The 25,733-nt window shown below is 41.4% G+C and overlaps 1 protein-coding gene across 1 annotated transcript in view; it reads left to right on the plus strand.

The window, feature by feature from the left end:
* The window catches only part of LRPPRC (leucine rich pentatricopeptide repeat containing), a 164,211-nt gene extending 150,083 nt beyond the window's left edge, over window positions 1-14,128 (plus strand). The window contains exons 35-38 of the mRNA XM_050951750.1: window positions 1,617-1,691; window positions 2,941-3,025; window positions 11,452-11,594; window positions 13,369-14,128. Coding sequence (XP_050807707.1) covers window positions 1,617-1,691; window positions 2,941-3,025; window positions 11,452-11,594; window positions 13,369-13,437 — 372 coding nt within the window. The 3' untranslated portion in view covers window positions 13,438-14,128. The remainder of the gene's footprint in view (window positions 1-1,616; window positions 1,692-2,940; window positions 3,026-11,451; window positions 11,595-13,368) is intronic.
* The last annotated feature ends 11,605 nt before the right edge of the window (window positions 14,129-25,733 follow it).

The raw sequence follows: 25,733 nt of genomic DNA on the forward strand, positions 1-25,733 counted from the left end.
TGGGGGTAGGGGAAATGTCAGTGGAAACCATTTATACTTTAAACACTCCTATACAATGCTGTAGCTCAAGTAGTGTACTAATATTTGGAAAGAAGAAAGTGATATTTACCAGCTTCTTTACATTATCCAGACTGTATGGAGTGCAAAAAATAACTCAACAGCATAAATGTTGAATCCTTTTCAGGTAATATTCTAAAATGATATTAGAAACACATGTGAGGACATAGTTTTTAAACATGGTCTTTAATATGTCACTGACCTCTTTTTAAAAAGTGTAGTTTTTATGGTGGTACAACATAAATTATATGCTATGAGAAGCTTTTTACTGTAATTTTTACATTTACCATTTTGCAAGTGAAGATGTTCCTTACCTTTTTAAAAAATACACAACTTTTGAAAAAGATAGATATTTGTGTTGATATCTTAGCCTGTGAAGGGGATATGCAAATATATTCCCACTATGTTCTATTTCTCTTGAAAGAACTGAGTTTCCAGAGTGACAGTAGGTGAAGATGGCAAGTACCAGTAGCAATAATATTGTAAGTTTCCCCACAAAATGCTTTTACACTGTCATCATAAAGCAAATATTTGACAGAACACTTGGGCTATATGGATTTCAGCGTTCCATCAGTTTGCCTTTCCTTGATAGAATGATGTGTCAAACAATAACCTTTTCACCTGGACCTTCAAGAACTTGTCAAACAATATTATATACATAGTATATTCTTAATGCAGTGGAGAATTATTTATTGGTCACGCATGTCTAAAATATCAGTTTATATTATAAATTCATTTTATGTGTGCATGTATGTACACTCCCCAAAGTGTGTTTGTTCCTAATGTGCATTTTAGTATTTGTAGTATGATTTAAATGTTATAAAAAGCAATGTGTATTTTAAAATGTATAAGAATGACACTTACAATGAGCATAAACTAAAATATTGTCTTGCATATTTGATTTTACTGTAGTTTCTAAGATGGGATAGACACTTGATTTATCTGGTCTGTCACATAAACTTTTTTTAAGTTTAACTTTTGTCTTTCTCAAGCACTGGCTGTCTGTTGCAATGAAAGCCTTTTATAAAATAGAGAGATTGAAATCAGTCCTTTTGTATGCATAAGTGTAGGTAATTATATTTTAAAGAGAACTTGCTTTGTACGTTTTAATTTTTATAAAGAAACGAGCAGTTATCTCCCTGACACCTTATTAAATGTATAATTAACCTTATGATCCCTAGCTCACTTGTGAATGCTTGGCAGTATAATTGGAGAGGAATAGTGTTTCTTTTTTCCCCTCTTTCTTTTGCAGACCTAAGCCTCATTTCTGTGGGATGTTAAGGCATTTAATTTTTTCTCCTTTTTCTTTTAAACAAACTTCATGCTTACCATGCCAAGGACAGCATTTACAAAAGCTTGGCATGGCATGCACTTGTTTTCATTTGGGGAGTATTTTTTAATTAATGGTCTTTTATTAGGCCTTACTGCTAGCTAATGATATATTACTGTATTATTGTGAACCTTTTTAATTGGAAATGTTCACCTTAGCCAGTTTGTTTATCAAGAAGGTACACTCACTGATGCTGTTTTAATTTTTCCTTTTTTTTTTTTTTTTAAAGAGGTGTGGTGGAATAGCTGAACAAAAGAGAATTCTGATGGCTTTCATTGCTAGAGCTTCACAAAAACCAGGACAGGTATATTTGCATGAATGTAATTAAATATATTAACAGCATTCTTATTTAATCAGTCCTGGATAACAACTTTTGGATGAGTCTGGAATTTAGAACACTTGTTTGTTAATGTGTCGCAAGAAGGTTTGTGAGCTCAGCAATAAAGTTGAGCCAAAGCATACTAACAAGGTTAATTACTGTGATGTCTGATCAAAGCTAGCTTTGAACATTGCTTTTTCTTTTTCCCATCCAAAATATCAACAGTTTTAACATTAACTTCAGAGTACATCATTAATCTATAGAACTCGCATCGGGAACCCAATTTATTTTATTGTGAATACTAAATGTGCCTGGATGTTTATAGAATACTATAATTCTGTTTCTTGTTTAGTTCAACAATTCCTCTGTTCTCAATATGTAATGGGGAGTCCAAACTTCACACATTTTTATGCAACTTCCTCTTACTCAGTCCACTATAACTGTCTGTTTTCTGTACTACAGTAAGCATGCGCATATGTTCTATTGTGAAAATTTGACCTTATTCGTTAGCTGCATTGTAAGATCACAAACCAATTGACCAGGCCAATCACTGTATAATGAGGTTTGTATTAGAGGGCACGTTTCAAATTAGGGCATATCAGTTTTATGCACATATACATGGTTTGCATATGTGTGCAGATTATTGCATACACCCTGATTCTACATAATTTGAATTCTGTCCACATATTAAAAAAACATGAGGAAAGAAACTACTTCATTGTTTTTAGATATAGATTTTATGTTATTTGTATCATTATTTTGTACTTGCAGGGCAAGAGTTTCAAAAATTAGAAACTATAGTTAGTTTCTTAAATTCATATTTAGGTAGCTTAATTAATGACCTGTTTTTTAAAAAAGAAAAAAAGGGGGTGTGGGGGGGAGGGCAACTGACCCACAGCTAGTACTAGGGCCAATGGGAGCTGATGGTTGCTCTGCATTTTTGAACATGGAGGAGTGAAATCCCGGCTCCATCAAAGGCATTGGCAACACTCCCACTGACTTGAAAAGCCTAATAATGGATTTGGGAAACTATTTTTAATATTTTGTCCCCCATTTTTCATGCTGCATGTGAAATCATGAAAAGAAATGTGAAGATCAGCAGTCAAATTGAATAGTCCAGTCCTCTTATAAATTTCATCTGAAAGACTCAGACATACTTGGGTGCTTATGTTTCCATTAAGCCTCGTTTTTTAAGACCTATTGTAAGCATTGTTATATGTATTTAATTTCCTAGGGGCAGAAAATCAAGGCACTGCTAGATCTGGTTCCTGACTTCCCAGATATGGAAATTGTATACTCTTACCTCCTGAAATGTCACGGTAACTTATTACATTTGAAGTTTCTGTTTAGTAAGGAGTATATCTTGAGGTCTTCAGAAGGGCCATGGAAAGACTCAAAAGCAGTTAGCTCAGGAAAGTTCTGCTTTGCAGGAGGGGCAGGGTGTCCTAGACACTAAGGAGAGCCACTTAGGAGGAGTTCACTTCCTCCTCATGCATTAATGTGTAGTGTAGCACAGTAGTTGGCAAATGGCATGGATAGGGGAGTGGCTAGTGGATCCCTGGCCAGAACTCTGCTGGGGAAATGGCAGATACTGCAGTAGTATTGTTTCCATGGCCTGAAAGGGAAGAGAACTTTCGCATTAACTCCAGCAACAGTTCGCAACACTTAAATGATCTCATTAGTCCTGTTGGAAACACACCATGAACACGATGAATGTTGTTTTAAAATTTGTATATATGGGTGCTAAAGTCAGGCTGTTGGGAGCCAAAGTATGTCTATAACTGATTTTCAGAGATGCTGAATAACTCTTCCTTTTGTAGAAGTCAGTGAGGAACAACAAGTGCTTTGGCACTTATTTGGATGTCTGACTGCAGCATACCCAAAGTTGAAATGCCAGGACATGCAACCCCTCTGACAGCACACAGCTAGAATCTTACATGCCTCTGTGTCCTGAGCCTAGCTTACTGTGACATGGAGCTCCAGTTTTATTTAAAGAGAGATAATGGAATCTTCTCCATGAGTATACAGTACAAGCAAAAAGGAATAAACCTCTCAGCAAAATGTGTCAAAAATGGAAAATCAAAAGACAAACAACCACCATTCTCCCTACCAGATCATACTATAATGTTTTTTAAAAAATCAGAAAACCTTTATTGAGAGGAACTGTAGAGGTTCTCACACAGTAAATATGCCACCTATCGCTGCAACACTAGTAACCTCATATAATTCAAAACAATGTAGTTACTAACAAAACAAACCCCTTAATGATTCTTCAATTCAGTGGCCTCCTTCACTGGTTGGTAGACCTTATCATATCCCCATCCAGAACTCTGCTGCCTTCTGTTCACTGAAGGTCACCTAACTCTGGCAAGACACCAGTGAAAGTAAGCTCCATAAGTGAATGACCATCTGCTTGAAAATTCCCTGCCTTTTGTCCTATCAGGTGGTATTCCAGGAATAGACAGCAGATGCGTTTTAATCAACCTAAACTGTTGTCACCTATACATAAGGGAAGAGTCAAAAATAATGGTCCCATAACCAGCACTATAGTTCTTGGAAACAAATGGGTAGCCACTGCAGAGCTTGGAGCAAAGATGATGTTCTTCGAGTGGTTATTCATGTCCATTCAAAGTAGGTATGTGCGCGCTGCATGCATGCCAGCTGGAAAATTTTCCCTAGCAGCGTCGGTAGGGTCGGCCCGGGCGCCCCCTGTAGTGGCGCCACGACGGCGCCCTATAAAGGGGCCGCCGACACTCCACCCCCTCAGTTCCTTCTTACCGCTGGTGATGGCTACCTGGAACGTCTCTTGCGTAGCAAGTTGGCAGTGTCCTATCCTTACTGTTTATTCCAAGTATTCAGTTACATTATAGTTAGGTAGATCTTCGTATATAGTTTTCGTAGTTGGGGGGATCCCCCCCACCGAGTCTTTGTCGCTCGCTGGGGCATGCCTGGGTCCACCAGTTTCAAACTCTGCAAGGACTGTGGGAAATTCATGCCCAAGAGTGACCCGCACTCTGCGTGTTTGCAGTGCCTCAGAGAGAGCCACCAAAAGGACCGGTGCTCTATCTGTAGAGGCTTCCACCCGCGAACTCTTAAGGACAGGGCTCAAGGACTTAGAGTCCTCCTGATGGAGGCGGCCCTGCGGCCATGCTCGGACCCAGAACCGGCCGAGGTGGTGCCCAGCACGTCATCCTCAGTGTGGAGCGCCCTGGCACCGGCATCAGGACTTAGGGCCCAACCCAAGTCATCAAAAACCCGGCACCAGATGGAGTCGGGTCATAGGAAGTTGGCCTCAGTGCAGCACCACTCGCCTTCGCCGGTGCCCACCAAGAGAAGGAAGCTGGTGAGGGATCAGTCACCCCACCAGGATCCGAGGCTGACGCCGTCCGCTGGTGCAAGCGGACAGGCTGGGCTACAGCCCTCGACGGTTCCGTCGACTCCCACACCGCCTAATTCCCTGGACCTCAGCAGAGACATATGCCCCCCGTCGATGCCGGAGGCGTTCGAGGTGGCCTCAGACCTAATGGGTCTCCCAGCGCCGGACTCCCTGCATTGTAGGGAGTTGCCTACTGTGGTCCATGCCCCGGTACAATCTAGAGGCAAGCCAGCCATGCTGTCGTCTCCCTCCTCGCACCGCGCTGTGAAGGCGGCACCAGACCAGATGAGAGGCTCCCCGCCGCCTCCGCACTGCTCTCTATTGGCACCGGACGCTGCTTCCCCCAAGTCCTCATACTCAGAGACCTCAGACTCAGAGGCAGACTCCTATCGCTCCAGCTGGTCGCGGAGCAGGAGATCGGTTTCGGGGTGAGCCACCAACGTTACCCGCAGTGGCAGTAAGAATGGCAGCCACCCTTGCAGCGCCCATTTTGGACTCCCTGGGTCTACTATCAGTTGGTAGGCCAGGCGTTTGGTTCTCGATCACGGGTGGCTTCGGTGTCCTGGACATTGGTGGCCCCGGCGCAGCTGCCTCCCCCACCGGCACCATCGCCAGGCAGGGGTGTGCCATTGTCAAGTTCAGCACCCCCTAACCGGGCAGTGGCACCAGCAGTAGCTTCAGTTCGGGCTCCGCCGGCACCGCATGATACACCAAGCCGCTCACTGGCAACCCCGGTACCGGCCACTGTGTCGCATTTAGACTCGGAACCGGCACTGCAACCTCAATATCATGTGCTGCAGGACCTCGAGGAGCCACATGCACCGGAGGAAGGGCCACTCCATGTAATCTCCTCGTCGTCCTCCCCGGACGAGGCGGTCTCGGGCACGGCTGCTGCACCGGCCCTGGAGGACACTCGAATCCTCCAACAGTTGCTTCAGCGAGCAGCTCAGAGCCTTGCAATCCAAGCGGAGGAAATCGAGGTGGATTCGGACCCCGTAGTGGACATTCTGGCTCTCTCAGGGCCATCCAGGGTGGCCCTCCCACTGATAAGGTCTATAGCGGATATGTCTCGCACCCTATGGCAAACACCAGCCTCACTGGCCCCTACACGAACACTTGTACACCCACCTTCCCCCGGACTCTCTGGTAGTAGATGCAGCTAACCAGCGGGAGCATCAAGGGTTTCGGGTCAACACCGAAGAGCAGGGACGCAAAAAGACTTGAGCTCTTTGATAGAAAGGTGTACTCCATGGGGGGACTACAACTCCGCATTGCCAACCAACAGGCAATAGTAAGTCGATATGGCCACAACACGTATTCGGCCATGTCATAGGTTGTGGAGCTCCTTCCCCAGGACTCGAGATCAGAGTTTTCAGCCCTAGTGGAGGAGGGCAAACTGATCTCTCGAGCCTCTCTCCAGGCCGCTTTAGATGCGGCGGACTCAGCCTCGCGCACCTTGGCCACGAGCCTGGTCATGCTGCGGGGAGTCTGGCTCCAGGTCTCGGGCCTGCCCTATGAGGTCCAGCAGACAATTTAAGACCTCCCCTTCGAGGGGCAGATGCTGTTTTTGGAGAAAACAGACAAACGTCTCCATAGCTTAAAGGACTTGAGGGCCATGCTTCACTCACTGGGCTTGCATACCCCTGCGACCTAGCGCAGACAGTTTAGGCCGCAGGCGGCCCCTCGCCCATACCAGCCATAGGCTCGCCAGGAGCTGCAGCGCAGGCGGGGCAGAAATGGCAGGAGGTGTCACCAGCGCCACCCTTCCGGCCAGGCGTCTGGTCAGTCGAGAACACCATCAGGTCCTAGGCCCCCTATTTGATGGTAAGGTCGAGGGCGACCTACCAGTGGAGACTCTGGATCCTTCCACCCTTACCTTTGAGTCATGTCTGTCCCGCTTCTGCCGTGCCTGGTCCTGAATCACGTCGGACAGATGGGTGCTCCGCACGGTAGACCGGGGATATTCTATCTAGTTCTCCCTTCCGCCCCACCAACCCCCCTCCCTGTCCCTCTTCAGGGACCCATCTCATGAGCAACTTCTAATTCAAGAAATGAAGTCCCTCACGGAGGCAAGGGCGGTAGAAGAAGTCCCGCGGGAGCTCAGGGGCGAAGGCTTCTACTCCCGGTATTTCCTAATACCGAAGGCGAAAGGGGGCCTGAGACCCATCCTAGACTTGCGGCGGCTGAACAAGTTTGTGCGAAAACTCAAGTTCTGCATGGTCTCCCTGTCCTCAATTATCCCTTCCCTGGATCCAGGAGATTGGCATGCCGTCCACGACTTAAAGGACGCCTATTTCCACATTGCCATAATTCCACGGCACCGTCGGTACCTCAGGTTCATCATGGCCGACGCCCATCTGCAGTTCACGGTGCTCCCATTCAGTCTGTCAGCTGCTCCCGGGGTCTTCACGAAGTGCATGGCGGTCGTGGCGGCCTTCCTGCGCAGATGGGGCATCCAGGTATTCCCCTACCTGGATGACTGGCTCGTAAAGGGCTGCTCCAACGAGCCGGTAGAGACCTAGATAGTGTTCATCAGGTGGACCTTTCTCGATCTTGGCCTCTTCTTGAATAAAGCCAAATCCACCCTGTCTCCGATGCAACAAATAGAGTTCATAAGAGCGGTTCTGGACTCCACCCAAGCCAAAGCGTACCTGCCGGAGTCCAGGTTCCGTGCAATTTCCGAGCTCATCCTTGGGCTGCACCGCGCCCCGGTTACCACGGCGCGAGTTTGCCTCCGGCTTCACCCGCTGCAGTACTGGTTGGCAACAGTTTATCGCCCAGTCAGGGACCTCCTGGACTCAGTGGTATCCGTTCCCCGCTTGGTACTGAGCTCACTGCAGTGGTGGCTCGAGCCGCGGGAAGTCTGCATGGGTGTCCGCTTTGCTGCCCCGCAGCCCTCCCTCTCCCTGGTGACGAACGCCTCGAATCGAGGTTGGGGAGCGCACCTGGGACGTCACAGGACGCAGGGCTTGTGGTCACCGAAGGGCCTCGAGTTGCATATCAATGTCAGGGAGCTGAGAGCGATCCGCTTGGCGTGTTTGACCTTCCGGTCTCACCTGGCCGGCAGGTGTGTTTCAATCCTTTCAGACAACACGGCAGCAGTTTTTTATATCAACAAACAGGGGTGCACGCTCCTCTCCCCTATGCAGGGAAGCCCTCGCGCTGTGGGATTTCTGCGTTCACAATGCCACTCACCTGATGGTGTTCTACCATCCTGGGGAGCAGAACGGTTTGGCGGACATGCTCAGCCGCTCGTTCCAGGGTCACAAGTGGTCCCTCCGATGGGATGTGATGCGCTCAATTTTCCAGGTCTGGGGCTTTCCGCGGTTAGACCTGTTTGCTTCAAGGGAAAACAGGAAGTGCTGGCGGTTCTGCTCCCTCCTGGGCCGCATTCGGGGGTCTCTGTCGGACACCTTCCTACAACCGTGGGAGGACTATAAACATGACTTTTTAAAAAAAAAAAAATGAAAGCTTAGATTCTTCACATTTGTGCAGCAACCTTAAAAAATAGCAATAATTTAGCCAGTTTTTAGTCACATAATTTTGTTATAAATGAGGTCATCTTCTAAGATAACACAGAATTACCTACAAAAGCCATGGGAGGGTCTTTTGGCATGAATATGGCAGCTAAATCTCACTTCTAAATGTTCAAAGATTTTTTAACAAGTAAGTCACATCCAGATGGTGACTTCTTACAAGTAATCTAAAAGATCTGAATTCTTTGTCCTACAAAATGTCCTTTTTTGTTTGTCTGGGTATCTACCTTTCTTTTTAGGGACCCTTTTGACAAATAATTCTGCAGAAGGTGGTTCAAACCTTGCTGAATTTGACCGTAACATTATTGACATTCTCTAGCTTTCCCTGAATCCGAATTGCTCATCCATCTGTAGGCAGCCTTGTGAAATTCTACTCATCCAGAGTAATTGTTTATTGGGCAAATAAAATATCATTAGCTTTCTGTTACTGTCAGTCATCATGATAAATTGTGGGCAAGTCAAGTTTGTACTAAGGCGAATACTTTCCTGAGAGTTTTGCAAGCTTGTGGTAGGAACACAGACCACCTCTTCCCACAGAGGAATTATTTTCTATTCTGAAAGGAAAGTGAGGATTGACTATTGCAGACATCTCCAACTGTGAACAAGTAAGGGGGCGTTCACTCTTTTGTTATCTGAAATGTGATCCTCCTCTGGGACTGGATTCTTGAATATGGCAAAAAAATTCCTTCAAACTGCTTTTCTTTCAAGAATGGAGAATTATCAAGTGAAATCTCAGTTGTGTGGTCCATTGAACATAATCCAGGTTTTAGATCTTTCTCATTTTTGTTTTTCATACAATAGATACTTCTAGTTTAAAGAAATGAGAAGTTAACAATTGTATTATACTTTCATTAAACCGTCACATTGTGCAGGTTCTGTAGCCTCCCACTCACCAGGTGTGAGTGGGAAGTTTTTCCCTGGTGAATGTAGGGTCTAAACTATCAGATTCTACAGAACTTAAGATTTCTTTTTTTTTAAAAAATGAGGTTTGTAACATTTATGATTCTTAAGATAACTTCCAAAGGTGAACAAAATTTAACCACTACAGCAAGGTCTTTCTGAGCCTACAGAAAGGCCAGCTGCAATTCTTCTGCTGCTTCTGCGTTCACCAACCAGCAGCAAAATTAACATAACAGAACTGGACAGTTTTACTGCTATTAGAGCCCTGTTGACAGCAGCAGGACTGTCAAGAATCATTTCAACTTCATGCTGCCTGGGAAAGGCTTTGGATAGTAGCAAAGTTAATCATGGGCAGGAGGACGGAGGTGGACCCAAAGGTGTAGGCTGCGGGAGGAACAAATGAGCAGAGACCACTTTCTTTCTGCTTCTACTTGTATTTTGGAAGGAAGCTATTTCCTTTCATTAGCAAGAGGTGAGTGGAGTTTCATGTTTGTGAGAAATCTGTTAGCTAGAGGCTGATACAGATGATGAGCCATGTATTCTATACACCTCTACCCGATATGATGCTGTCCTCGGGAGCCAAAAAATCTTACCACGTTATAGGTGATACTGTGTTATATTGAACTTGCTGAGGTCCACCAGTGTGTGCAGCCCCCCGTCCCGAGCACTGCTTTACTGCATTATATGCAAATTCATGTTATATCAGGTCACATTATATTGGGGTAGAGGTGTATCTAGAGAAACATTGACAATCTCCACAACAATTAGGCTTTAAATCAGTCTCTTTCTTGAAGGTTAATATCTCAAGAAGAGATTTGCTCCTGGTTGGTAAGATGGAATGGACCTACTTTGAAGGAAAAACCTGTTTGGAAAAAATATAGAGAAATGTATTGGGGATATTGTGGATTGGGAGTGTTCCAACAAGTTTTCTAAAAGTTCTGTGTTCTCCTTACACCAACACACACTATCTGTTGTGCTAATGAATCATTCCCTTCTAATGACTGACCCACAGAAGAAAAACATTGCTGCTGGTGACAGCAAATGGAGAGTCTCCTTTAGTTAGAGCTATAGAGATTTGTATCTTTGGAGCTGAAGAGGCTGGAGTTTATCCCTCTTTGCAGATGGTACAGTTTTAACATCTGAACGTGACGTGATGCCCGTGTGAATACAGATTTTTGTGCATTTTGTGCAAAAGGGATTTCCAAGTAGGTAATTTTCAAAGTGAGCAACAAGCTCAGCACAGAGTTCTGGATCATGCCATGATTATTTGAAAGGGAAAATGAGTCTTCAGTCCACAGACCTAGGATTCACTGATCTGAACTGCAATACAATTGGTCTCTATCATTCACTCCAGTAAGAGGTCATTGGCTCTACGGCTACATCTATGCTATGAGGTAGGGGTATAATTGCCAGCTTGTGTAGACATGCACTGGCTGTCCTCAAGCTAGCATGCTAAACATAGTGTAGCTGGGATAGCATGAGCAGTGTTGGCATGCACTAGCTGTGCTGAGTATGCACCCACAGGGTTCAGGTGGGTTTGTAAGCGGGATGGCCATATTACTCTGGCTACACTACTATTTTTAGCATGTCAGCTCAAGGAGATCTGGCACGGGTATGCCTATCCAGGCCGGGAATCACACCCTTTAGCTTATAATGTAGATGTAGCCTAAACATCTCAAGCCTTAGAATGTTTTCCTTCTCAATGTGCAGCTCCTATCTCTATCTAGCAAACGCCAAAGGAATCTGTCATCCAGCCTCATTGCGAAAGAGAAAAGAAAATTGCTTTGTGGACTGGATTTGTTTTTTTATCAGTATTGTGATGATCGAATTGGCCTTAAGAGTTAAAGGAAACTAGAAGTCTATTTGTCATGAAGTGTACAGCTGAAGAGAGACTGTTTAGACATCTGCTGTAACTTTTATTTTTTTCCCTTAGCATTAGACAACGACGTTGTTTCTGCAAAAACTCTGTTTGAGAAAATGAAGGCTGAGAATATTCACACAGATGAGATATTTCTAAAACGTTTGGCAGTTCTGCTGAAGAATGCAGGAGAGCCTGTCCCGTTTACTGAACCCCCTGTGAGTGTTTTTTTCTGATTAAAAAGAAATAGCTCCACAGACTTGTATATGTTCCATGTTAATAAAAGAAGTTGCATACTTAAATACATAGGGATTATATCTCCATGGAGAACCCTCAAAGGAGTCAATGTATGAAGTGCTGAGTTTTGTAGGTACAGTATTAATCTACATCGGGTTTGATTTATGGGAGAAGAGAACCTTCTGAGACTTTTTGTATTTAAAGTACAGGATCCTTATCAGCATTCATCTACAGGTGTGAGTTTATCAAATATCCTAGGGGCATTTACCTCAGTGTTTCAATTTAAAATTATTTTTAGAATGTGTATTGCAATAGCAATTAAAGGATTTTAGTGTCCGGTAATTAATTTATTTCTAATGTACGTTATTTTATATTGCAATAGTATGATGGGATTTTAAAGCTGTAGAATTAATTTTCCCATTGCAGCTTAACTCTTACTGGCTTTACTAATAAAAATACCTAGTTTTGCCCCTTTATAAATGCCTCTTTCTTGAGGGCAACAGATGCATGAAACTGTTTTGGGGAGAGTGAAAATATGTTTCCTCCAGTGCATTCTTTTGGCAGAGAGTCTACGACAGGGGTGGGGGACCTTTTTTCTATCACGGGCCAATGACCCGCAATAAAAATCAATCACTGGCCACACACAGCCCCGCAGGAGGGAGTTGGCACTTGTGGTTCCAGCCCTGCGGGTGAGGGGCGAGTCTTGGGACTTCCTTCCCATGGCGGGGAGCCGGTGCTTGTGGCTCCAACTACACAGGTGGGGAGCGCCGAAGTCCAGGGCTTGCCACCTGCAGTGAGGCAAACCAATGCTGCAGCCCTGTAGGAGGGCACCCAGGCTTAGGGCTTCCGGCCCACGGCATCAAGACTTACCGTGGGCTGAATAAAATTAAGCAATGGGCCATATCCCCACGCATGGCGTACAAATACCAGAGTCTGAAGAGTTAAGATGCTTTCCATCCCTTGATCTATGCTGCTTAGAGTACATATTTTTGATTAGTTGCTGTTTCCAGCCTTTTTTTTTTTAATCCATTATTTCTGCCTTTTTTATAAGACTTTGGTACATACAATTTCTCTGTATGTTTTTCTTTACAGTATGTAGTAATAAGAAACTGTTTTCTCCTTCCTTTTTCAGTTTTGTAAACTGGATTAAGGGCTAAATGCTGCCTCGAGATACTTGCACTAAACTGCCCTAGAGGTTCAAAGGAAGATGTGCATTTTCTAGGAGCAGTTTTACACAGCTTACTGTAGTTTAAACCTCATTTGGGGTTCTTTAGTTTAATTTTAACACATGATATCGCTTAATACCTTTTTTTTAACCTCCTTACTAGCAGTGAAGATGGGGGGCGGTTCCCCTCAAGCTAGTGGAATTCCTATTTCAGTGTTCCTCCACTCCATTTTCTTATTTGTTTTCTCATTTAATATGACTTGATGCTTCTGAGATGCTTTCTTTATTTTATTCATTTATTCTCAAACACACAATTGCAGGTTGAGGTTGGGAAATATCTTGATTTTTATATAAGTGAAAATTTTTGATGGTATTTTCTTAAGCATTTCATGCAAAAATTTTCTTTACTCTTTTACTCAACATAAGTATTTTCCTTAAATTATTCTATAAACCTTGACTTAGGATAACTAGTGCATAGCATATAACAATAAATAGATTTGGCTTTTCGCAGGAAGTGTGGGGGTTTATTTACAATTAGTAACTTTCAGTGCAAGAATATTGATTTTTTTCTCCCTCTCCTCTATTTATAGGAGTCTTTCCATTTCTACGCGAATAAATTGAAACAAGAAAGGCAAGAAATTTCCTCACATGCTGAATAAATATTTTCATGCTTTGGTTGCTTGTGACTATGAAAGATGTTGAATGTATTTAATATTGTTAGAAAAAATAAAACAGAATTGAATATGTAATTACTTCATGTAATATAATTTACTCAAGCATAGTTTGTGTTTAAATCCGGCCTTCAGAGACTAAACTGTAACTGAGACATGCATTTATTAGTGGAAATACTGTTTACTCCTGTAGAGCTGCTGACTCAACAGTAGAATAGTCACTTATCGCTGTCATTTTTTTATGTTTTACCTGGTGAAAGCTGACCACACTCTGGCTCCTGGGTCCACTGAAGTTTACTGTAAATACCCTATATGTAACTCACCTTTCAGTATGGCTCTGATCCAAAGCCCAGGGAAATCAGTGAGCCTTTCCATTGACTTCAGTGAGCTTTGGATCAGGCTGAAAGAAATTGTTATTCTGATGTCCACTGCAGTGTGAAGCTGTACATTAAAGTTCACAAATATATTCTTTAGTAAATATACACTCTATACATTTGTGGAAAGGTAGAAGCTGCTTGGTAATACTTACCTATAACTGCTCTATGGTGCCTTTTCCTTCCTTTGCTGGGTCTCTGGACAATGTGCTGTGAATTTTGTTTATTTTTGTTTTTTTCAGTCCACTTTATTTTCAGTTAATTTGTACCTACTGTGTAGATCAAATAAAACTGCACACATTTCAGTTTTGTTTCTCCTTAAGTATGTTCTACATGCCTTAAATATTCCTCTTCATGCTAACCGCTCGGGTGGTAGAGGTAGAGGTGGGGTCAATATTTCTACCTCTTACACTGGTGAATAAGCCATGTTGTGCTGCAAGCCATTTCATAACTACATGTTGCCACTGCTACTAGTCCACTTAATTCCATGCTGTGTGAAAATTAAGGACAGAGATGTCTAATAAAGCAGTGGAGGGGAGTGGCCGTCACTTCCAGTGCAAGGGTGGTATTTGTAACTTGCCAGAAGACTGAGGTATGTGTTTTATTTGCATAAGTGTTTGTAGCAATTTGCACATCCAAATCTCGTGGTTAACAGTGCAAAATCCCAAGATGTTAAAGATAAGCATTGTGGTGTTAGCTACTAAAGGGAAAGAAAGCATAGAGAATAAAACATACCTTTTACCATTGTGAATAAGCAAAGAAAAACCAAAAATTTCTGCCTGTGAGTATTCCTTACAGCACAGAGTGTGTCCGTGTACAGAATGGAATAGCTCTCAATGGATGACTGATGGCATGTGGGTGAATCTTTTTTATTTTCCAAATACCACTAGCAAATGCACTTCAGATAGAAAACAATACTGGTGTAAAGTAAAATACATAGTGGCCTCCGTATGGCCTCAGAGTTAAGGCCTGGAACTGACAGGCTTGACATACGGGCTGCCAATGACTTACTGAGAAATCTTAGACAAGTCACTAAACCCCCCTAGTGCCTCAGTTCTCAATTTGGTATGATGAAGATTACACCTTTCTGAGAAAAGAGAGGATAGTGTAAAGCTGAATTCATAGTTAAACATTTCGGGATCTTTGGCTGGAAGGTGCTATAGAAGTGCAAGAAGAAAAAGACAATGCAAAACTACATGTCTGATGGGCCTTATCCCAAGCAGTGTTTAAAAATATAGAAGAATTATGCCATTGTTTTAAATACCCATATCGAGTTAACAAAGCACATTTGCTAACAAATAGAAATAGAGCTTCTATCTTGAAGCTGGAGCGAGATCTATTTAACCTTTGTCCATAAATATTGTAAAATGCAGATTCCCAGTGCAAGGTTTATTCCTAGCATTAAAAATAATCATCCAGTAATAAATGAACAATCTCTCTCTGTGACTGTTAGGGATATATAACATGATAACATCTTGCACCAAGGTTATGCATAGTATCAGCTGATGGGGTGAGGCTACTATCAGGTAACTGCCGTTTAAAATACAGACACCATTGTGCCAATGGATGAAACTGAATGTTAGATACATTAGGTTCCCCCCATAGTGTTACTATAGGGCACATGATTCTAATTATATCAAGTACGAAGTTTAGACAGTTAAAAACGAGTAGTAATTTACGTACACCAGTATGCTCTGGAGCAGTACAAAGCAGTTGGCGCATATGGGACCATTAAGCTGTGCTTACAGTGCTTTGCATTGCCAGAGCAGTGTAAAATCACAGTGTACACGCCTGAGTTCATCTCTACCGCCTGTCCTCCAAATTCCCCATTTCTTGCACATCCCCCTGTATGTGGCATGCACCAGTCCCCCTCTCCCTCACCACATGCGTAGGCTTCCCTCTTCTTCAGTAGATCTGGTGCAACAGGTTTACTTTACAGCAGAGGTTGATGCAATTCAGAATTGACTGCCATCTCTCGTTGATCTCAGGGGATCAAGACCAACACTATCTTCATTTTAAGGTGCCCTTTTACAAAAGGGCACTGCCTCCGATTATTTCCAGTGAAAATGAGGCCAGCACCCATCTGTGTTAAAGAGCAGCCTGTGGCCTCAGTCCTACTGAGAACAAATGGTCATCTCAAACTGCCCACCTAACTGTGGGTAAAGTATGACCTCAGTCTTATTGATGATAAAGGAGAGGCAGTCATTTTGAAAGAGAGTAATTCTATGTGGAATTTTCTGAAGTACAATATTGATCAGTCTCACTGAAGAAGAAACTTACGTGAATGAAAAATAATGGGAAAGTGAACATTAATCATAAAAAATTGCTTAAATGTATCTTATGGAAAAGGTTTTGGTGAGTTCTAACTTTAAGACACCTTGTGCGCCTGGATTAATATTTAGATTATTCAGGAGAAAAGTCTGACATTCAAATTCTGTAAAGGATAAATTTTTAATTAATTTTAACTCAAACTAATCAATTTAATTGTAAACTCCCAGAAAATTCATCCTATACTCAAAGCATAAATTGCGGAAGGATAAGCTGTAATGCATTATATAATTTTAGGGGAGTATAACGTGCATTCTTCATGCACAAAATGGGTGAATATGTGCTTCAAGTGAAAAACTGAACTTGATTTCATTGTGGAAATGGTACTTCCATAGTTAATTGTCTTTGTTTATACTTTGAATTTACTGATAAAAGAATACTATGCTGGGAAAGCTAAGGTCATGAATGTGATTAAAATAAGCATTGTGTTATACCTGGCAAGATTAATAAGTTTCTTTCACTAGCACTGTGCATTTATGATATCGTTAATTATTCATTTCCTAGATTTTAAGTGCAAAGTAATATGATAGGGAAGTATATTTTTTGCAGAATTAGCTGGTTTTCTTCTTTTTAACCAAGTTTTTTTATTTCGGGATTCTGCAAGTGTATAGGCTTTTAAGGACATTTGTGGTGTTTGGATGGGGAGGGGATAGATTCTGGCAACCAGTTTATGATGGATGTAGAGGGCCTCATGTTGGAAACAGACAGAATATACAGTTCAATATACTATACCCAGTTAGTTCTAAGTATCTGGCAGCTAGTGCTTGTGTATCATCAAGATAACTGCATTAATAGCTGAAATTTCAATCACAGCTCAATGGTTGAGTGCCTGTCTGCAAGCAAGGCTAAGTATTTAGTTTATCTCATTTTAAAATGAAGACATTTTTCATTTCTAAAGCTACAGCTACAGTAAATATATGTCAGTATAATATCAACATAATTGAAGACTCGGTCTGCTAGTTTGCAACCCTTTCTGTAATGCCACAGCTCTTATTTTAGAGGTCATCGTACAAACCTCCCTCAATTTCATAGTTTCGTGTTCCAGCAAGTGAAGTCATAACAGCATAAATGAGGGATAAACCTGTACATTTTGAAGTCTGGGCCATCATTTGAAGCAAGCTGAACACACCCACAGAGCAAGCTGCTACACACCCAGCTGCTGGAGTTGATGGAGAAAGTGACAGTGATGTTCAGCTGCAGATAGAGGTGGTGGAACCCACACTTGGCTCACAGGTCCCAGATCCTGCCTGGAATTGGACCCTCAATCAATCTGGTAGTTTAAATCTCATGGAATGGTAAGACTCCCCTTAATTCTCTGTTCCACTGAACCAATTTTCTTTCAACAGGGGGCTTAGAACATCTCATTGGGTAGAGTTTAGAATTAACTGGTACTAATTCTGTATTTGTATATACAGGTCAAACATTTCCATGACTTGATAGCATCACTTGGGTCCCTGTACATTGTAACATACCATTCTCTGTTTTACGATCACAACTGGAGATGGACAGCCTATAGGCCATCTGTTAGCAAAGCATATAGTTTAGTGTACTCAAAGTAAGAGGTCCTCCAGCTCTGAAACTGTCTCTGCATTTGGGGTAGCTGCAGATTGGTATGGCCCAATCAGCTCATGACTGATGGCTGCATTTTGGTGGTGAGCCAGTTCAACACTTGAGAGAGCCACAGCGTGAGCATTAGGGGAGGAAACAATACTAGGATTTTTGTGACATCAGTACCAGGTCGGTAGACCAAGGCCAATGTTGCTCAGTCAGGGTGAGGTGGGCAGGGGGCTCTAGAGCCTCTTGACCCCAGTAGCCCATTGCAGAACCTGGAGGCCTGAAAAGAGGGATCATTAAGAACAGGCAGGCCCAGGCCCACTGCCTCTAATGATTGTTGTTATGAAATTTTGGTTTTCCTTCCAAGTAAACGTAGTGGGTGCAATTAAGGAATTATTACTCAGAGGAATTTGATGTTTTTCTATCTGGTGTGGATGTCATCTTCTCAATCCAAATCAGTGTTGTGCTCGAAAGGTTCAGCTTTCCTACAGTATGCATGAAATTACAAAGCAGTTCATCTTTGTGTTGGTTTTACATATACATGCCTAAGAAACAACCATTTGAAGCATAAAGAAATACAGGTTAGAACATTTAAATTTCTTTGCCAAATATGTGGGCAGTTTCATTAGTTTTGTATAATCAAAATGAAATACCTACAAAACGATGAAATACAGAATGGCAACCTTGCCAGGTTAATTTACCAGTCCAGACATAAAACTTACTCTGTCACACTGACCATAACATTTTACTTACTCATTCAAAATGGAAAAGAATATAACTTGCCTGAGGCGACTGGGTCACTGGAATTCTGCAAGATTTTAGTACAAGTACAATATAGTGTAAGTGTCCATAGATCTCTTCTGCAGGGGCTCCATGGAAAACTGAGGAAAGACTGATATGAAAAGATCTGACATTGTTACTGTAGAAAGCAAATTGTGAGTACATGTATCAATATGCATAACATTATACCTTGACTGGAATTGAGATGTCTGATAGAAAAACTGCTGTCTGAGTAGAGGAGATGACTGACAGTGACCTTCCATGCTATAAACCACATACACTACCCACCGGATTGTGATAAATTGATCCCCGAGTGCTCTCCTATCAACTCCTGTACTCCACTGCCGCAAGAGGCGCAGGCGGAGTCAATGGGGGAGCGGCAGCAGTCCACTCACCACGGTGAAGGCACCATGGTGATTAATGTAGCTGAAGTCGACATACTTAGATCAATTTCCCCCACACACTCCACCCCTAGTGAAGACCAGGCCTTAGTGTGGTTAGTTTTTAAGCTTACTGGCAAAAAGGTTTCCCTGTAGACTAAAACTTCTAGTTTGTATGTGTGTGGACCTAGGTGTACTGTAGCTTCAGTCACCCTCTACTGAGACATCTCTAGCTCTTTGTATCTGGGGACACTCTTCAAAAAGAAGGCAGCCATCTTGAATTCATGTAAATAAACCATATTACCTTTTTGTCTCCAATCTTTAACACTTAAATGTGGATGAAATATCCTGCTGCACTTCTGGAACTACTTAGTGTTTTGTTAATTTATTTTTGACCTATTCGTATTTTTCTGCCTCACCCATCCTAAGCCCATCTCACACCCCTTCCAAGCACATACTCAATATTTGCATCCCAGTGTTGCCGAGAAGCTTAAAAAGCAGCAACAAAATGTGACCCAAATCTTGCCTAATGCTCTACAGCTGGTGAGTGTCCTCTGGCTGAAGAACTTGTGCTGTTCTCCTGAACAAGGAGAAGGGCAGAATTTGGTGGAGCAGGAGATAAATACCCCATGAACTGCCTGGAACTCTACTATGTGACAGTTTTATAGGGACAGGTGTGGATGGGATGTGGGGCTACTGCATTTTTCCTCCTTTCATCTCCCCATAAAGAGGGAGCATTAAGGCTGCAGTAGTAGCCAAGAGCGACTCTGCAGCCTGGAGAGGGAAGATTTTCCCACTTCTTGTCTAAACCAGTCCAGGGATATACACACGCAATGATTTTGCTCTAAATGTGTTGCTTGTATTGAGACTTCTCCTAAAACTGTCCAGACCAACGGTGAGCCTGTGTATGTGAAAAAAGGAGAACAATGGATGGTGGGGGGAGTACTCGGATGATACGCCTTGTGAGAGGAAGGAAGAGAAGGGGTTTCTCTGAACTCATCTTTCATGCAGGGGCTTCTATTCCAAGCCCCTGCAAACCAACCACCAGGAATCTGTGTGCAAAGTCCATTACGAAGTGACCCCTTCAGGATGCCTTAAGCTTCTGCTGAGCCTGTCAATAGTTTTTGATGTCAGAAACCACAATGCACCCTCTCTTAGTGACCCCATTGAGATAATGGGGTGGTATCTGACTTCAAGAACTTCACACTTTGGTCTCATGTACAATTAGATAAGGTGCTGAGTTTCTCCATTAAGTATGGAAGTAAGGTGATTAAGAATTGAAGCTTGGTTTCTTCCACTCTTTGCTGTAAGTATCAAAAGCAGTGAAGCGTAAATGTGTCTATACAGCACTTAGTACAATAGGGCTCCACCTTGGCTGGTGCTGTTAGGTACAACTTTTAATTCAATGGTACTTGTGTAGCCCCTATTACCATAGCAACTGAGGAACTTTCAATCGTTAATATATTCATCCTCCGAACAGCCCTGTGGATTAGGACATTATTATTATTTACAGTATTATACTGTTTTACAGATGGGTAACTGCGGGACAGGGAGAGTAAGTGACTTGCCTAAGATCACACAGGAAATCTGTTCCAGGCTCAGCCTCTCAGATCCTTTTAGAACAACTCTAATCAAATAGCTTCTTATAGCTGCTTATCGTGCTTTTGGCATTGCACACATTACAAAGCAGCTATAATAATAAGGTACAAGAAACATAACTAAGAATTGTTTTAAGGTCAGAAGCTGAGCTTGGAACACCCTTTAGCTGTGCAGTTGCATGATTTGTGCAGGGAATTGCTGACATTTAACTTTCTTTTTCAAGTTGTAGGGATTACAAAAATAATTTGCCTCCAAATCTATTATTGAGAATGCACATACTCTGAAAAACTAGTCAGTTTAGCCCAAAATAAATAGGGTTACCCTTAGTATCTGTGGTATTGCCTTATGATTCACGACATGTATTATGGAAAATACCTTGAATACCTCAAATACTGAGGTTAGCTTATCTTTAAATCTTCAGCTATCTAAAGTAATTATCAATTTTTTAAAAATAGCACAATGGATACAGTAAAAACTCCTAATCTGATTAGAAATGTCTGCTCACTGCACACTCCCTTATGAGCTGTACATCTGCAAGCTTTACTTACGCACGTTTTTTTCCTTTGATGTTATTGACCTAGCCTATACAGCAAATATTAAAATGTTCATAGCAAGATCACTAGTAATATTTCATGTTACACCTGATTGTTACATTCCATTGTCAAAAATTAACAGCTTTAGTTTAATAGTCAAATATACATTAAGATATTAGATACATAAAAATTAACTGGAGTTGTTCCTTTCCTTATATTTTTTAATGACAGTCATAGTCTTTGTGTCTATATTATAAATATTTCAGGGAGCACAGTATCTCATGCCTAGAAATACAATGTCTGCATTTGTATGTCTTTCTAGCAGACACCAATAACATTCTAAATTTGTCTACATTCAGCAAATGAAAACAAGGTTGAAAAACTGTGTTGTACTACTAGCTGCAGGGGGCATAAAAATTATGGTAATTTATAGCTTTACTATTGTTAGTCATGCACATTAATGTTTTCAGTGGTAATTTATCATGCTTCTGGCACTGAACATATTACAAAGCAGCAATAATGCACTCTTATAATATGGAAGCATTGATGAATTCCCTATGAAATGCACAAAGCTAAATATTCATATCCTTTTATTCTATTCTATTTATTTTCTAAAAGGACAAGTGTTAGCCATGTACATCCAAAACGTTTGACAGTATTGAGACCTATTTTAATCAGAAATATGCTGTTCTCAATAAAGATAACACTTAGCCAAACTATCACAGCAAATGATTACAAGAAGGGGATGCTTTGTTCATTCTGAAGGCAGGGGAGCGGTTATAATATGCTGTGATCCAAAAGGCCACTGTCATTTTGCTCAGAATATAACAAATGGTGTGAAATATTGGCATTCTTAATCATTCCGAGTCGCCTCAAATTCCCCTGCAGAGCTCAGAGGCCTAGACTTGGGCCGGTGTGGTTAGGAATTTAAGTGTATTATTTTTTGTATTTTATTATTGATTTATATTAATTTATTATATTAAACATACATTATAAGAGAGACAATATGATTCCCTTGTGGTGATAACTACCATGCTTTTGCCCTCATGAATTATCATCTCCTAAATCCGATTATTGTCTTGTGTAACAGACAAGCAATCATATCGCTCTTAATTAGAACAGCAAATGCCCTGTGTTTCAAAGTTTGTTTGTGAACTGCCTGTTATCTCTATCTCTAGCCTGGTTGTCATGCTATTGGGCCTTAGAAGGCATTCCAAACAGCTGCTTGCATTTTACATCGGGGTAGGCAACCTATGGCACATGTGCCGAAGGTGGCACGCGAGCTGATTTTCAGTGACACTCACACTGCCCAGGTCCTGGCCACTGGTCTGGGGGGCTCTGCATTTTAATTTGAATTTTAAATGAAGCTTCTTAAACATTTTAAAAACCTTATTTACTTTACATACAACAATAGTTTAGTTATATATTATAGACTTATAGAAAGAGACTATCTAAAAATGTTAAAATGTATTATTGGCACATGAAACCTTAAATTAGAGTGAATAAATGAAGACTCGGCACACCACTTCTGAAAGGTTGCTGACCCCTGTTTTACATATATCTGTGGACTACCTGATAACACAGTTAATGAAATGACTGCTTATTTTTAAGAGCACAGTATATTACTAAAAGTGATCATTTTAAGCTACAAAAAGGAACCATAAGTGATTATTTTCAGAGTGGTAGCCGTGTTAGTCTGTATCAGCAAAAAGAATGAGGAGTACTTGTGGCACTACAAGTACTCTCTGTTCTTTTTATGGTTTTAATGGCTCTCACTTTCTCTAGGTCATTGGTTTTGGCACCAGGGCTTGCGTTACTAGCTGGAAGATCCAACTTTAGACTAGGACACACTACATGATCTAGTCTCACCTCTACTATATCACAATTACTTGTGGACGCCAGACCGGGATGCAGTATTCCAGCATCAGTCTTACCAGAGCTTTGTATAGAGCTAAAATCACGTCCCAACTCCTACTCACTGCTCTCTTGTTTATATAATCCATGCTGAGGCCGAACTGGTCACACAAAGGTGATATATTTTGATTCAGCACCCTCTCCCAGAGGAAGCATGGAACACTATTGATTTTAGCTCAAACTATGAATAGCTTAGAAAACATTTCCCCCCCAAAACACAGTATAGTGGAGATAAAATTGTGGAGAACAAAAGTAGTGACTTGAGAAATGCTAAAGAGCATGTCCCAAAATGGCTGGCATGTAATGAGCATCCTGGATATTGCTGTCAGGCATTGGCCAGCTGAGGTGGCAAGTGTCTTATCAGACAGTGCTAGCACAGACATTAGAAAAGAGTGTAGCAAATAATTCATAGCAGATAATTTGTTCAGCTAATTTAGGCTGTATCTATTTGTGAATTGCCATGGCTTTACAGTTTTTGTGATTAAGTCTTCATCTGTGGATTGTTCATAAGCAGGTCATTGAGAGTCTTCTCTGCATAAAATTTGAGCTCTCTTGGTCATGTGGCATTGTTTCTGTTTCCTCATTGGATGAGTATAACCCTTACAGTCAGATTTCTGGTTTCTATTCTTATGTTGATTCCCTGAACATTCCTGCCAGTAAACTCATTCACAAGAAAATCTGTGGAAAGTGAAAGCACAAATGAGGCACAAAGGATGCTGATGTGAATTAACTCTTATTCAAGCAAATATTCATGGAAAAATATTTAAGGTGCAAATCATGATGGTAGGAATGGCTTTGGTGAGATGAGATAAATGCAGCTAAAGGTGCTGGGGAAATCTTATATGCATATACATAGATACATTTTTTGTAAAATCTATTAAAGTTCAGTTTCTTGTCAGGAGGAACCGAAAACTAAAATGTGCTATGAACATGCAAGTCAAATAACTTCAAGCTGAGCTGCAGCCCAAAGTAAATATGTAAGAGTTGTATTTATTGGTGAAACCCACAAAGATAAATTGCTTTGCTTTGTCAGCAACTACATTTAAGATTATATTATGAAATATGGAGCCAAACTGAAATTCGAAAGAATCACACACAAATTAAACTATTAAGATGTAATAGAAATTTATGTGGATGCAAGAAAGATACTTTTTTAAAGCTGGTTAGGCCTGGAAAGGGTTAAGGGATTTAAAAAAAAAAAACCAAAAAAAAAAACCTCAACCCACAGCTTAAACATTATTGCCTTAATCAGTAGCTACCAATGCCGTGTGAACTGTTTATCTTTGGCTTTCAGGTAAAAAACAAAAATACAGCATGTCACAGCTGTGTGTGTTTTATTGTTTCTTGTCTGCTGCAGTCAGGAATCACTATGGCTGAAGCCTAAAAGATTTGTCATCTCCAGTACAAATTGCCTGATGAGCATCTTTAATTTTCTTTCTATAGTGCACTGCATAAAGGCTGCCATCTGCAAGAAACTATTTAAGTTTCGTAATAAACTGAGAATTTGATAGCTTTTAAACATTTTTTTACTGAGTTAGCACCATTAATACTTAAGCATTTTTCACAATGCATAAATATGGCATGGCATTTATTACAGACATTTATTAAAGCGACTGTCAACCTGAAATCAAATGAGTTAAAAGTAGTTGTAAAAGACTGTCTCTGCCCCAAGTCTGAAAATTGCTGAAAATCACACTCTCCTGTTTTTTAAAAAATGTTTGTCTTCCCCGTTTGCTGTGTGAAAGATCCACAAAAACAGGGAAAACTGCCTATACGCAAATACACACAATAAACAACAAAAAATATAATTTCTTTCTTCCAGTGATAGTGATCTTAGATGGTGCTTGTAACAACACAGGAAAATTTCATACAAGATATTTTTAAGTGTCACTTTAATTAACAAAGCTTTCTTGCTTCCAGGCTTTGATATCTATTTTGTTTATGGTCAGTTATTGGTGGTCCATGTATTTTGTGCCATGCTTCTTGAAACTCTCTCACCCTGAGTTGTTCCTGAAATAGTGTGGTATAAACTGAAACATGAAAGCAGTTTGCAATTAGCTCATCCACTAGCCAATTCCAGTGTCTGCAAAATGTCTCACTGGGAGCTCGGCAGCCACTTACATGTTATGTCATTTCAAACACTCAGTGATATGGAGCTATTCAAAGCATGCATTTAACAAGTGGGTGCTTTAATCGGGAAATACAAGTTAATAAAAGGTGCTCTGGTACCATAGTTATGAGTGTTGTGAAAGAACCAGAATAGATTGGAGGGTGGGGGAAAGATAAGCAAGCAAATCTCTTTGGAATAATAGCAATGTCCAATCTCTAGGTGCTGAAGTGGAAGCTGCCTTCACAAGTTTCAAAGCTGTGAATGAATTAAGAAGAGCCATTGTAGTCATATATAGTGTATTACAAATTGGATCACAGCACTTGCACGGTATACAATATACATCACTTGTGTTACATGAAGCTTTTCTAACTTACTAAAATCGTGGGGTGGGGACTAAGAATTACATGCATTTTTCGAAATCCACTAAATTGCCTTTTTCTGACTGCAAGACATTTTTCCATCTTTCTCCAGCACCGCCATAACGTGTGAAACCTGTCCACTTGTGGACAGCTAGAGTTAAATGGCAAAGGACGTTAAAGACAATAAAGGGCTTAAATAATTAGAGCTTTAGCCGAATGAAGATGCACATTCTCTGCTTATCCTGGACAGTTACCTGATGCAGTGGGAGATTTCATAGTGGACAGTCCTGCATGTAGAAATGCAGCTTGAGCATAATCTGCTCCCAGGTTCACAGGCTGGATCTGACTCTGAT

This window comes from Gopherus flavomarginatus, chromosome 4 (assembly GCF_025201925.1).
Source record: "Gopherus flavomarginatus isolate rGopFla2 chromosome 4, rGopFla2.mat.asm, whole genome shotgun sequence".
Taxonomy (NCBI): Eukaryota; Metazoa; Chordata; order Testudines; family Testudinidae; genus Gopherus; species Gopherus flavomarginatus.